A 14143-nucleotide genomic window follows, 5' to 3' on the forward strand; every position below is an offset into this window, starting at 1 on the left:
ATTAGATCATTTGAAACTGTAAAGCTTAAAAGATATATTCAATGAGAACAGTGCTCATAATACTGTATTTGAAATTTCCTTTAAACTTTCCTTTACACTTCCACAAATTCTTCAGATGTTTAATGCCCCACTTGAGTTGGTTCTTGTAACTTATATGTAACCAATAAATTAGATATAATAAGGCTAACAGGAGATTTTTTTAAAAAAAATTTAATCAGAGCGAATCAAATTGTCAAAAAATTTAAATTAGATATAATTTGGATAGTTCTCATTTTTTTGCTTTATGGCACAAAATATTGGTCTATAAAAGACAAGCATAAAACTAAGTTAAATGTTGTTGCGATGATAAGTTAAATGTTGTTGAGATGAGAATGCCTGGGTGGATAAGTAGCTTGACTCTAAAAAAAAAAAGGAAAAACGATTGTATCCATAAAAAAGTTGGTGTAGCTCCAAGGGCAGACAAAATTAGAGAGATCGTCTTAGATGGTTTGGTCACATTAAACGTCGATCATCCGATGATCCGTTTAGGAGAGTAAATGTTTTAGATTTGACTTATGTTAAGAAAGGTAGAGATAGACCTAATATGTTTAAGATTTTGACTGATGTTAAGAAAGGCAAATGTAGATCTAAAAAAACTTCGGCATACTGTATAAAAAATGATCTTAATCTATTATAATTAAATGAAAATTTGACACTCATATGATGCAATGAAGAAAAAGAATTCATGTAGCCGACCCCATTTAGTGGGATAAAGGCTTTTTATTGTTGTTGTTGTATTAATGGTGGAATGATTGCCATCTTGCAGGAAAGCAATCAATCGAAAGAAAAGAGTAGGCTGACCTTGCAGGGCGAGAGACCGCAGTTCTTCAAGAGTTCCTGTGCCTAAGAAAATTCAATACGAGACGAAGCAGGAAGAATCTGGGAAGTCGAATAGAGCTTAGCGGTTAGAGGGTTGGTTAGATCCTAATCCCAAGCACTAGAGAAAAAGATGAAGATTAGCTGCTTCTTGGTTAAGTCGTTCCACTCTCAATAGAATTAGCAGATACTGACTCGATGGCAATACCCATCCTTTCGCTGTTTTTCATCTGATACATTTTTGAAGAGATACCGGGAGGGCTGATAAGGGAGAATCTCTTTCTGATTTGGGCATGTTGTAAAAAAAATGATCTTGATTTATTAAAATTAAATGAAGATGACACTCAATACGACACAATGGAGAAAATGGAGAAAAATGATTCATATACCTGACTCCACTTAGTAGGATAAATGCTTATTGTTGTTATTGTTGTTGTTCTTGTTTTATAATTTGTATAAGTGATACTACAGTTAGAATCCAATCAAAATAATCAAGAAATTTAATTAGGAATTAGAACCATGTAAAATCAACATGGAATTCGGTTTAATTCGTGCAAATTAGGTCTATGTGTTAGTTTTTTATTGAAATCAAGAGCACTAAAAAAATCAATATTAGCATGTGAACCAAAAAAAAAAAAAAACAGTAAACAAAATTATTATTAAAATAATAAAAAAGCAAGCTTTATGTCAAAGACAACTTCCTCTAGAAGAACAGAATCAGTACTCGTACATCACTCAAAACAATCGCATCCAACATGAACTCTCAAAATTAAAACTATAAAGAAAAAAATTATCAAATCGTAATTTTTTAATTACATACCTCAACAAAAATTTATAAACTCCTAATCTCTCAAAATGGTAGACATGGTTAGCGCTAGATCGGCCCATTTCAAATATAAATTTATTTCATAAAAAGTTTGATATTTTCCTAAAATTCTCATCCATAACCAGAATCATATAAGTGGAAGCCCATAACTTCACATAACTCCCAAGTTTTGCACAAAACATTTGAATAGATTACAAAACTCAAAGCCTTACAACCAGTGGTGGAACCAGAGGATGGTTGGGTGAGGCACTCGCCATCCCTAATTTTTCACTATACTCTTTAATATCATACAATACATTGAAAATTGTCTCTTAAACTTAAATACTTAGGAGATGGAAGTTTTAAACTTACACGCCACCCATTAACTTTTTTTATTTTGACACTACTCTCCTTAAGTTTTGGTTCAGTGGCCGATTAGATCATCCAATCTTTTCCCAACTATTTAAGTTGGCCTTATAAATTCCTAGTCCCCATTCAATTTGGTTGAATGTTTCATAAAGTGCTATTTATATCTTATTCAAATCTTATACATTAGTTATATGCCTTCTCATTGTTAATCCTTCCATATTATTTTTATAAGTTGTCTTATTGGCAAATCATTTATTGTATATATCCTTCCATATTATTTTTATAAGTTGTCTCATTGGCAAATCATTTATTGTATATATCCTTCCATATTATTTTTATAAGTTGTCTCATTGGCAAATCATTTATTGTATATATCCTTCCATATTATTTTTATAAGTTGTCTCATTGGCAAATCATTTATTGTATATATCCTTCCATATTATTTTTATAAGTTGTCTCATTGGCAAATCATTTATTGTATATATCCTTCCATATTATTTTTATAAGTTGTCTCATTGGCAAATCATTTATTGTATATATCCTTCCATATTATTTTTATAAGTTGTCTCATTGGCAAATCATTTATTGTATATATCCTTCCATATTATTTTTATAAGTTGTCTCATTGGCAAATCATTTATTGTATATATCCTTCCATATTATTTTTATAAGTTGTCTCATTGGCAAATCATTTATTGTATATATCCTTCCATATTATTTTTATAAGTTGTCTCATTGGCAAATCATTTATTGTATATATCCTTCCATATTATTTTTATAAGTTGTCTTATTGGCAAATCATTTATTGTATATATCCTTCCATATTATTTTTATAAGTTGTCTCATTGGCAAATCATTTATTGTATATATCCAAACCACCTAAATCCATTATCCACGTTATCCTTAATATAGCCATTCAGAGCTATCATCCTTAATTTGTCCTCCCTAATTTTACCAAAAATCTCTATAAGCATTCTCATTCCTACTTCATCCATTCATTTCTTATTAATTATAAAAAATGGGGAACCTCCTATTTCAGGCAACAGAGTCTTGTTAGTTACAAAGAATAGCCGACCTCCTATTTCATGCATCAAGTCTGCTATACATAGGGTTTGAAGCAATTATTTTTTAAATCAATGTCCATTTCCTAAATTTTTAGAATTATCTTAATTCTTGTCAATATAGCATGACCGCATGACGGTATCTGTCCGTGTAACCATAAATTTATCATGTGCATTTTCTATAAGGGTGCATACCACCAAATTCTTGTGTATTTACATGTCTAACACTTATTCTTTACATTTATACCACCCGAATGTTTCATATCACATAAAAAATACCATTATTTTTCATGCACAAGTAAGATGACAAATTTGTCAAAATTGAAGTTTAGGCGTTAGATATGTAAATACATAGGAATTAAGTGGAATGTATGCAAATCTTCCTTACAACAACAACAAAGCCTTAATCCCACTATGTGGGGTCAGCTAAATGAATCAATTTCCTCCATTGTGTTCTATTTAGTGTCATATTTTCATTTAATTCTAGTAAATTAAGATCATTTTTAATACAATAAGCCCAAGTCTTCCTAGGTCTACCTCAGCCTTTCTTAACACAAGTCGAATCTAAAACATCTACTCTCCTAATCGGATCATCAGATGGTCGATGTTTAATGTGCCCAAACCATCTAAGACGACTTTCTCTAATTTTGTCCGTCACAGGAGCTACCTTAAAAAAAAAAAATAGTGCCCAACCTTCACTTGCTTGTCAATTTCTAGCAATCAAAATTGTGAAAATTCAAAGCTATCCAAGCAATAAAAGAGCTTATTATCACCCACATTCTAATTAGCTTAGGAATTTTACCTTGAGAAGAAGATGGCTGCAGCAATCTGTCAGGAATTGTGGTAGTTTCACCCAACTCTCTATGTGAATCTGGAGACTACAAGAAAAAGATCACTGCTTAAAAAATCATGGTTAAACTGCAAAGATATGAATTGCATGAATTATTATGTAGTTTTAGATAAAATCAATTGAAACTCAAGTTAGAGAGAGCAGTCTCATGAATGAAAGGAATCAATAGATAGCTTTACATGAAATTAACTACAATATATTACTATAACACAAACGAATCGTAACTCCCATATTTTTTTTCTCCTACATTTAATGGATTTAATGGTGCTGTACAAAAACTCGAGGCTTTTAGTATAACAAATGAACATTTCTGTTTTATAAACATGTAATACGAAAAGATCCCACTTTGGGGTTCTGAACCTACAACGCAACTATCCCTATTGAACTTGAAACTTGTTAAAAATTCTTAAATCCAAAGCATCTGACAATCTTTTATCACATACAACCCATGAGAGATAAATCTAATTAAAAATATTTTATCACCAAATTCGTGAAAATACAACCAAAGGAGTTATTACATTATAATATACTCTGTCATCGAAGAACAATATTTGCTCAAGGGAATCTTCCATATTATATTCTTTATATCGTTGTTACCTACACTTCCTCCTTTCTCTTTTTCTACTTAGCATGTCACCTTACTCTTTAAAATATCTCATTTTCCCTTCTTATATAACATGTCACTGTCTTTTCCTATACCCTCCCCATTTGTGCAGCTGGTTTTCTACAACCTCTCTATCCACCAAGATTCTGAAAATTGGAGATTCAACCGGAAATGAACGGTTGAGCGAATGATGTAATACATATTTAAACCAAGCATATTTAAAGCAAGATTTGTTATGAAAAATGACGACAATAAAGCGAACAATTGGAACAAGAAAAATTGCACGTAAATAAAAAAAACACCAAAGCGACATATAAATTTACGTGGTTTGGACACAGATTTACGTGATTTAGCAAATTTGCCTACGTCCACGGAGCTGTAGAGGATTTTATTTTTTCAAGGAATTACACCGTAGAACATCTCAACGTTTACAAGAAAAATCTCTATTTTCTTCTCTCATTTCCTCTCTCTTTTCTTCCTCGCTTTCTCTATTAGAGGATCTAGCTCTTATGACAAGCCATAAGTGGCTATTTATAAAAACCAGGAGAGCGGTAGATGGAAGGTAGGTGAGCGATAGGTGTGGGATGAGGTAGGTGAGCGGTAGGTGAGATTCTTAATTAAGAAGCTAATTAAATTGCGGTAGACCGGGTCTCCACATTACCCAACAATTATCTCACTTAGAGACTGAGACATTGACTGCATTATCTACTGATTGTATCATCTACTAGTTGTACTGATATGTTCCTCAAGTATGATATCCTCCACCTTTGCAACTCAAAGCTCTGTTTTTCATACCAGAAGACCAACTAAAGTCAAGCAAAACTTCAGTTTCTCAAGAGTAACCCCCTTAATCAACATATCAGCAAGGTTCTTGCTTCCACAATTTTCTTAAGTAGCAGTTGTTCGTCGACTAACAAAGATCGAATGAAGTGATACCTGATTTGAATGTGTTTGGTCTTGGATTGAAAAGCTGGATTTCTAGAAAAAAACATGACGCTCTGACTATCACTGTATAGAGTGTCATTCTGAACCGCCTTACCCAATTCCTTCAAGAAACTCTACAGTCATATCATCTCCTTAGCAGCCTCTGACACTGCAATGTACTCAGCTTCTGTAGTGGACAACAAAACTGTCTTCTATAGATTTGAGCCCCATGACACTGCAGTATCACTAAGAGCATAAACATAACATATAGTACTCTTTCTATTGCCAATGTCTCCAACTAAATCTGCATTAACATAGTTTTATATCTTCAGGCTCTTTCCTAAGAAACACAAACAGGTTTATGAAGAGCCTCTTAGGTATCTCAAGATCCACTTCATAGCTTCCCAATGTTTCTTCCCTGGATTACTGATGTATTTGATCACAACTCCCACTGCATGGGCAATGTTCGGTCTGATGCAGACCATAACATACGTAAGTGAGCCAATAGCTGAAGCGTAAGGAACCTTACTCATGTAGTTTTGTTCCTCATCTATCTTGGGAGACTGATTTTTGCTGAGTCTGAAGTGACTGCCTAAAAGTGTGCCAACTGACTTGGCCTTGTCAATATTGAATTTGCTAAGCACCTTTTCACATATTCAGTCTACGAAAGCCTCAACTTGCCTTTGACTCTGTCTCTAACTATCCTCATGCCAAAGATTTGCTTTGCCACTCCTAAATCCTTCATTGCAAAGTGCTCTAACATCTGTTTATTCAAATTATTGATCTCATCAATGTTGGCCCTTGCAATAAGCATATCATCCACATACAGCAACAAGATGATATAGAAATTGTCAAAGTACCAGACATGACAACAGTGATCTATCTGACATCTGTTGCATCTTGTATTCTGCATGAAATTATCAAACTTCTTATACCACTGTCTGAGAGCTTGTTTCAGACCATACAAGCTCTTGTTCGGTCTGCAAACTGAATCTTCTTTTCCTTGTACCACGAACCCCTCAAGTTGGCGCATGTAAATGTCTTCTTCAAGGTCTCCATGAAGAAAGATTTCTTCACATCTAATTGCTCCATAAATAAATTTTCGGTGGCACCTATAGCCAGCACCATCTTAATGGTTGTGAGCTTCACCACAGGAGAAAATATCTCAGAATAATCGATGTTCTGCTTCTGTTGAAAGCCTTTTACAACAAGTTTGGTCTTGTACCTTTTGCCCGGTACACTCACTTGTTGTGCAATGTCTTCTTCCCTGATGGAAGTTCTGTCAACTCCCATGTCTGATTTCTCATCAGGGAATACATCTCCTCCTTCATGGCCAACTCCCACTTGCTAGAATGTTCATCTACTAAGGTTTTTTTATAGCTCTGGAGTTCTTCATTATCTGTCAGCAAGATGTAATTCAAAGTTGGTGAGTAACGTTGTGACGAATGTGTGCTCCTGACTGATCTGCGAATGACAGCTAGAGTAGCGAATGACTCTGAACCTGACTGCGGAATAATAGGAATGGGTGTCCCGGACCCATTCTCCTCGTCATTCACATCTCAGCCCTGTACTGTAACCTTTGGTAGATCGTCAAATCTTACGATCTCTGATTCCTGAGGAGCTGCTTCAGAATTTTTACTAGTTTTGTCCTTGTACATCATCTTTTCAGCGAAGATTACATTTCGGCTTCTGATAATCTTTCGATCTTGATCATCCCAGAAACGATAGTCAAATGCTTCATCTTCATAGCCAATGAAATAACATTTCTTTTACTTAACCTCAAACTTGCTACGTGTATCAGGATTGATTAGAACATAAGAAAGAAACAAATATTTTGTCTCCATAGCCAACGAATAAACATTTCTTTGACTTAGCCTCAAACTTGCTACGTGCATCAGGATTGATTAGAACATAAGAAAGAAACCAAAAGTCTTGAGATGAGAAAATTTGACCTTTTTGACGCTCCAGACCTCAGGTAATTTACAGTCTAATGAAACGGATAGTCCTCTGTTGATCAAGTAAACTGCAGTGCTGACCGCATCTGCCCAGAAGGTTGGTGGTAGTCCGGCGTGCAATCTCATGCTTCTGGCACGTTCATTGATGGTCGTATTCATCCGCTATGCAACTCCATTTTGCTATGGTGTCCCCGGAATGGTCTTCTCCATTCTAATACCCTGAGTTGCACAGTACTCCTTGAACCCATCATCAATGTATTCACCACCATTACCAGACCTCCAACATTTCAGTTTTAGATCTGTCTCTCAAGCATGACCTTCCAAGTTTTGAACACAGTAAATACATCAAATTTATGCTTTAGAAAGTAAACCCGTACATTTCTGCTATTGTCATCTATGAAAGTGACGTAATAGCGAAAGCCTCCAAGAGATGTCACTGGTGAAAGTCCTCATACATCAATGTGTACAAGTTCTAGCTTTCTTGCCTTTGGCACTCTGCTACTTTTCAAGAAACTAACGTTCTTTTGTTTCCCCATAATGCAACTTTCACACATGTCGAGGTCAACTGACTTCAGTTCTGGTAGCTTGCCTCTAGACTGAAACACTTTCATACCTTTCTGACTCATATGTACAAACCTACAATGTCACTTGTCTGTTGTGTTATCTGCAACTGTGGTATCAACATTATTAATTAGACCAATAGTCATATATAACGTATCAGTCTTCTTAACCCGAGCTAGTATCAGTGTTTATTTGGTAACCTTCCAAGTGTTATCAGAGAATAGTATTGAATGACCACACTCATCGAGCTGTCCAACAGATATGAGATTCTTTTTCAGTTCATGAATGTGTCTAACCTTTCATAGAATTTTTTACAGGATCCATTTGTTTTTGTTAGGGAGTGCAATTTCAACATCTTTCATCCCCACCACGTTCAAAGCTGCTCCATCAGCCAAGAAAGTCACCTGCAACATGTCTGCAACATGTTTTGCATCAACTCCCGGTGGGAAGATGTGTGAAAAGAAGCCCCTAAGTCCAGTATCCAGTCGTCAGCGGAGCTATGAACTGCAAGCAATAATGCATCCTGCATTTCTTCAGTTACAGCATTAGCACTGACATTCTCCGTCTTCTTAGGATTTTTGCAGTTCTTCTTTATGTGGTCAGTTTTGCCACAATTCCAACAGGTTGCTTGCTAACCAGGCTTTGACTTGCTCTTGTCTCTATGTCTTGATTTTGATCTTCCTCTGTTTGAGTTTTTGTCCTGTGATTTACCTCTGGAATCAACATTCAATACTGAACTCGAACCTAAAGTCTCGCTAGAATCATTCCTATGCACCTCTTCAGTCAAAATCAAGTCACAAATATCATCACATTTTCGCTTAATTTTACCTGCAGAGTTGCTAACTGTCATCATCATGGCTTCTCAGCTATTTAGCAATGAAGCCAACAATATCAACGCTCGTATTTCATCGTCAAAATCAATTTCAATAGACGATAATTGATTTGTGATGGTGTTGAAATCATTCAAATGTTGAACGACAAACACGTCTTTCGCCATCTTTAAGTTAAATAATTTTTTCATCAGATACATCATTTGTGATGGTGTTGAAATCATTCAAATGTTGAACGACAAACACGTTTCCGTCATCTTTAAGTAAAATAATTTTTTCATCAAATGCATCTTGTTATTCGTCTATGGCTTTTCATACATACCTGATAAAGCCGTCATGAGATCCGCAGTCGTCCTCTCCTTGATGACGTTGTGGGCAACGGATCTCGACAGGGTTAGTCGAATAACCCCCAAAACCTGTCGATCCAACAGATTTCATTCAGCCTCTTCCATCTTCTTCAGCAGCTTTCCCAGTAATAAAAGATGGAGTTTCTTTCAATAGAGGTAGTCCTCTATCTGCATTCTCTAGTAACCAAAATCCACGTCGTCGAACTTCTCGAACCTTGAAACCTTCACTTCGTCTCCGGACATCGTTCTTCCTCAGATCTGAACCGGGGCTCTGATACCAGTTGTTATGAAAAACAACGACAATAAAGCGAAAAATTGGAATGAGAAAAGTTGCACGTAAAGAAAAAAACACCAGAGCGACACATAAATTTACGTTGTTCGGCAAATTTTTCTACGTCTACGGAGCTATAGAGGATTTTATTTCTTCGAGAAATTACACCGTCGAACGCCTCGACGTTTACAAGAAAAAATCTCTATTTTTTTCTCTCTTCCTCTCTTTTTCTTCTTCGCTTTCTCTCTTAGAGGACTTAGCTCTTATGACAAGCCATAAGCGGCGATTTATAGAAACCAGGAGAGCGGTAGATGGGAGGTAGGTGAGCGGTAGGTAGGATGTTGTAGGTGAGCGGTAGGTGGGAAGGTCGGTGAGCGGTAGGTGAGATTCTTAATTAGGAAGCTAATTAAATTGCGGTAGACCGGGTCTTCACATTACCCAACAAGATTTACATATATTCCACTCAATTTTTATGTATTTACATATCTAACACCTAAACTTCAATTTTGACATTTCTATACAACAAGATTTACATATATTCCACTCAATTCTTATGTATTTACATATTTAACACCTAAACTTCAATTTTGGCATTTTTATACAACAAGATTTACATATATTCCACTCAATTCTTATGTATTTACATATCTAACACCCAAACTTCAATTTTGACATTTTTATACGACCTTTCACTTTTTAAAAGTAAAAATTTATTATATTTTTTATGTATTTCGAAAAATTTAGGCGGTATACATGTAAAAGCAAAGTTATAGTAAAGTTCAGCTGGCACAATTGGAAAACAACTTAATCCAAGGCAACTTGTAATAAAATAAATCAGAGTAAAAGTAAACCAGGGAATAAAACTCAGTGCAAGCAATAGTTACAGAAGGAATTTGAGCTTGGATCACATCACTATGGTAATCTCAAACACGACTTTTAAAGCTATTTTAAATCAATTTGAACAGCCACAGTAGATTTGAAGTAAATTTGAAGCCAAGTTTGTGAATTATGGCTAAGCTATGTTAAGTGTTTTTCAATAACAAATTAAGAAGACGATATCTCGATTCTCAAACATATATGAATATATACATGTAACTATTTCAGGAATTAAATGTATACTTTTCCCAAACAGATAAAGAACATATGAAATAATGTTGGGAATATTTGTTCAATGATAAATAACTAAATAATTTAGGGGAATCTACATACCTCTCACCTAAACTTTCATGTTTACACACATACCACTCCAATCTTTAATACCAAGATCAAAAATAGCATTATTATCAATTTTTAAAAGTGAGATACGCCTTTTCATGCATAGATTTAAAGCACCAAAATACTATGTATGGCGCCTTTTCATGCATAGATTTAAAGCACCAAAATACCATGTATGGAATATGAAATTTAGGTGTGATAAATGTAAATACATAAGAATTGTGTCCTATGTATGTAAATTTCTCAAAAAGCAAGATGTCATCGTTGGTAAGACCTGATCTTAAAAAATCACATAAAATCATGTTGCCTCATATAAAGTTACTTTCTAGCAACTAATAGGAACAGTTAAACGTGTTCTTATTTTTGTAAAGCTCAATACCTCGTTAGTCTTTCTCACAGTTTTTCCTCTCCTTCGACTTTTAATCTCCAAAATCCATCCTGAGGGTTCAAGAGATTCCTTCATTTCTTTTGCAGGCTGAAAGCAAAAAGATGATCAACTTCTGTGAGTCACAAATTACTGTGTGAAATCTGTCAATATTAACTGTAACAACACCAATCTTACTTGTTTTTTGCTTTCATTAGAACATGATGCCCTTCCAGATGTGCCGCTGTCATGCTTTGCTAGACTAAGATGGCGCAAAACCTCATCTTTCGACTGGAATGTGGAACCGGAAACTGGGGATCTATAATACTAAATGCACGCGAGAACCAAAGTAATCTTATGTTAGTACATCGAAAGAAGAGCATCCATCTTCTTATATATTTACATATCAACACCTAAATTTTACTTTTTGCATTTGTTCCACCCAAATCTTACATACCACATCAAAAGTACCACTATAATGTCCAGGCATATAATGAGCTTCTAAACGATTCTTGTGATTAGTGTTAATAAAGATTATTAATTAACGAGTGAGCTTGTATCCTATAAATACCCCCATATGGGGAGAATGCAACAAGGGAATGCATAAATGTATTCAAACTATTGCTATCTTCAGCGGCCAACTCAACCTCCAACTATGATCGCCGGATCCGTGAGCCCTGGCAATACTTATTGAATTTAAAGAATCCACAATTGCAAGATCACACATCACCTGTCACAAAATCTCCACTTACATAACATTTTGCAATATCGACTGAACAATACAACAATTTCCAAGTTTTCCCCGAAAACAATTCTCATTCCTCCTTGGATTGTGCTTGCTGGGAAAGTTCTTAATTGCAATTTTTTGTTACATTGAAATCAGACCCAAAACATTTTTACCACAGGTAAATGGATGCACAGCTCATTAAGAAAGATAGATGACTTTATCAGGCAATTAGATAATCTAAAGCAATAAAAATCATCGATTGCAAAGATGTTGAAAGATATTTCATAGTATTTTAAAGATCTGGAGAACAAATTGGAGGAATAAATCCAAACCAAATCAACTGTGGAGCATAATATGTGTAATTTACGCACATTTGTCGATTCAAGAATCATTAAATTAGACATTCCTCGCTTAAATGGAGATAATCCACAAGAATGGCTTTGCAAGGCTGATAAGTTCTTTTTGTACCACAATATATTCAATGCCCAGTGAATGCCTTAGGCCCATTTCGGATTAATTTTATTATTTGTTTGCAATCTCCGGTTTTTCTATTATTTTGTTTATGTTTTGATTTGAATTAAAACATGTTTGTTTGTTGTAGTTATTTTTAAAAATACTCAAAAAATCATTTAGGTGTTTTGAGTGTTTTTAATAACAAGATAATTTGTTTTTAAAAACAAAAAATATATAAAATTTATATTAACCAAACATGTTTTCAAAAACAAAAGTAAAAAACAAAAACAAAAATTAAAAAAAAAACAAAAGTGATGCCAAGCAAACCCTTAGTGTCTATGGATGATCTAGAATTGTATTACGACCGCTAGATGTGTTTGAACGAACAATTGAGTTCTAAGAATTCTTTCAAGAATTACATTCTACAATGCATTGTTCATCTCTTAATACAATTCACAAGTTCATGTCCTAAGGAGAATATAGACAACTGGGATGAAAACACAATCTGTGATGAACTCAAGGATTTCATCAAATACCTATAAATCCACGTTTTCTTTGGTTACATCATTGTCATTCTAAAACATAAATTGCAACCTCTTTAGTGGTTGTGGCTAAATGATGGCCACCACCTTCAATAGGATTGACTTAGTAGCTCGAAGTTGATGATAAGGTCATTGTGAGAGGAAGGAAAATTGTAAAAAGTTAAAAGCTGATTAGTAATGTGTAAACAAATAATTAGAATCTAAACTAGTCTAGTAATTAGCATTCATAAGAATAGCTAATCAAAGAGTGAGTTTGTATCCCATAAATAGCTCCATTTTGGGAAAATGAGTCCACAAGATGAATGAATGAATTCCTTTTCTTGTATCTAATTCCTATTTCCTTTTTTTTGGGATCTTAAGCAAGCTCAAATCGCTCAATTAAAAGATGACATCCTAACATAAAACCACAAAAATCAGATTCAACAAACCATAGACACAAGAATGGCATTTATCCCTTCTAATTAGGTTAAAAAGAAGAACATGTTCGGAAATAACTGTGCCTAAGAAAAAGAACCTGAGCTTCCTGAGCACTAAACATACCCCCTTAAGTTCCCATATCTCAAATTTCTGAGCTGCGCGATTCCTCTAAATCTTCAAAAAACATCCAATTCCACAAAAATCTCACCAATTTACGCAAAAACTAACAGAGATTCATAAGGCAAGGACCGTTTAACATGACGAAAACCTTACTTTCAGCCAAAAAACCACAAGAATCCAATCGACACTTCCCAGAAAGCGTAACGGAGGAAGCATGATAACAAGAATTTGAACTTCGTGAGAAGAGAACAGATAGATTACCCTATACTTGCCGTGCCTCGTATTTCTGACCTCAACCGTCCATCCATCCGGTAGCCACTCCGGCGGCCTCTCCTCCGGCATTCCGCAAAACCTTTTTCGCATTCGACGAGTCTCCATAGCTCCGGAGATCTCCTCAGATAGCCGTCTTATTCAACGGAAGCAACCGGGAGAAGGCGAGTTGTCCCAAAACCACGTGTTGTCGGATCTGAACATTTAGATTCGTGCTTTTGATCCTATGAGAATAAGATGTAGCCGTCGATTTTCTTATCTTTTGGAAGATTTACAAGCACGCCCAACTCCATTTCTATGAGTATATATATAGGTAACACACAAAGTAATATTTATATATGCCATCTTACTTTTGTATAGAAAAAATATATTTTATTTTTTAAGATTAAAGTAGTAATATTTTTTGTTGCATGGGAAATATTTGGGCCGTATAAATGTTAAAAATAAAATTAAAGTACGTAAAATTATTATTATTATTATTACTATTATTATTATTATTATTATGAGAATGAGAATTATATATATTGTTTGTTAGAGAATTGCGGCAATAGAGTAATGAATTATCATCTTACTGTTGCAATATAATCTAGCACATACTCAAGT

The 14143-nt window shown here is 34.6% G+C and overlaps 1 protein-coding gene across 2 annotated transcripts; it reads right to left on the reverse strand.

The window, feature by feature from the left end:
* Window positions 1-86: 86 nt before the first annotated feature.
* Window positions 87-13728, reverse strand: LOC110036266. Of its 2 annotated transcripts, XM_020740682.1 has the most exons (5): window positions 13532-13727; window positions 11210-11338; window positions 11027-11122; window positions 3893-3968; window positions 87-149 (listed from the first exon to the last, which is right to left on the reverse strand). In XM_020740682.1, exons 1-5 carry the CDS (start codon window positions 13646-13648, stop codon window positions 112-114), a joined length of 456 nt encoding a protein of 151 aa, XP_020596341.1. In that variant the 5' UTR covers window positions 13649-13727; the 3' UTR covers window positions 87-111. The 2 variants fall into 2 exon arrangements, with proteins under 2 accessions (XP_020596341.1, XP_020596332.1); XM_020740673.1 differs by lacking the exon at window positions 87-149 and having other exon boundaries at window positions 3756-3968; window positions 13532-13728.
* Window positions 13729-14143: the final 415 nt, after the last annotated feature.

The sequence above is a fragment of the Phalaenopsis equestris genome, unplaced genomic scaffold (assembly GCF_001263595.1).
Source record: "Phalaenopsis equestris unplaced genomic scaffold, ASM126359v1 Scaffold000002, whole genome shotgun sequence".
Taxonomy (NCBI): Eukaryota; Viridiplantae; Streptophyta; class Magnoliopsida; order Asparagales; family Orchidaceae; genus Phalaenopsis; species Phalaenopsis equestris.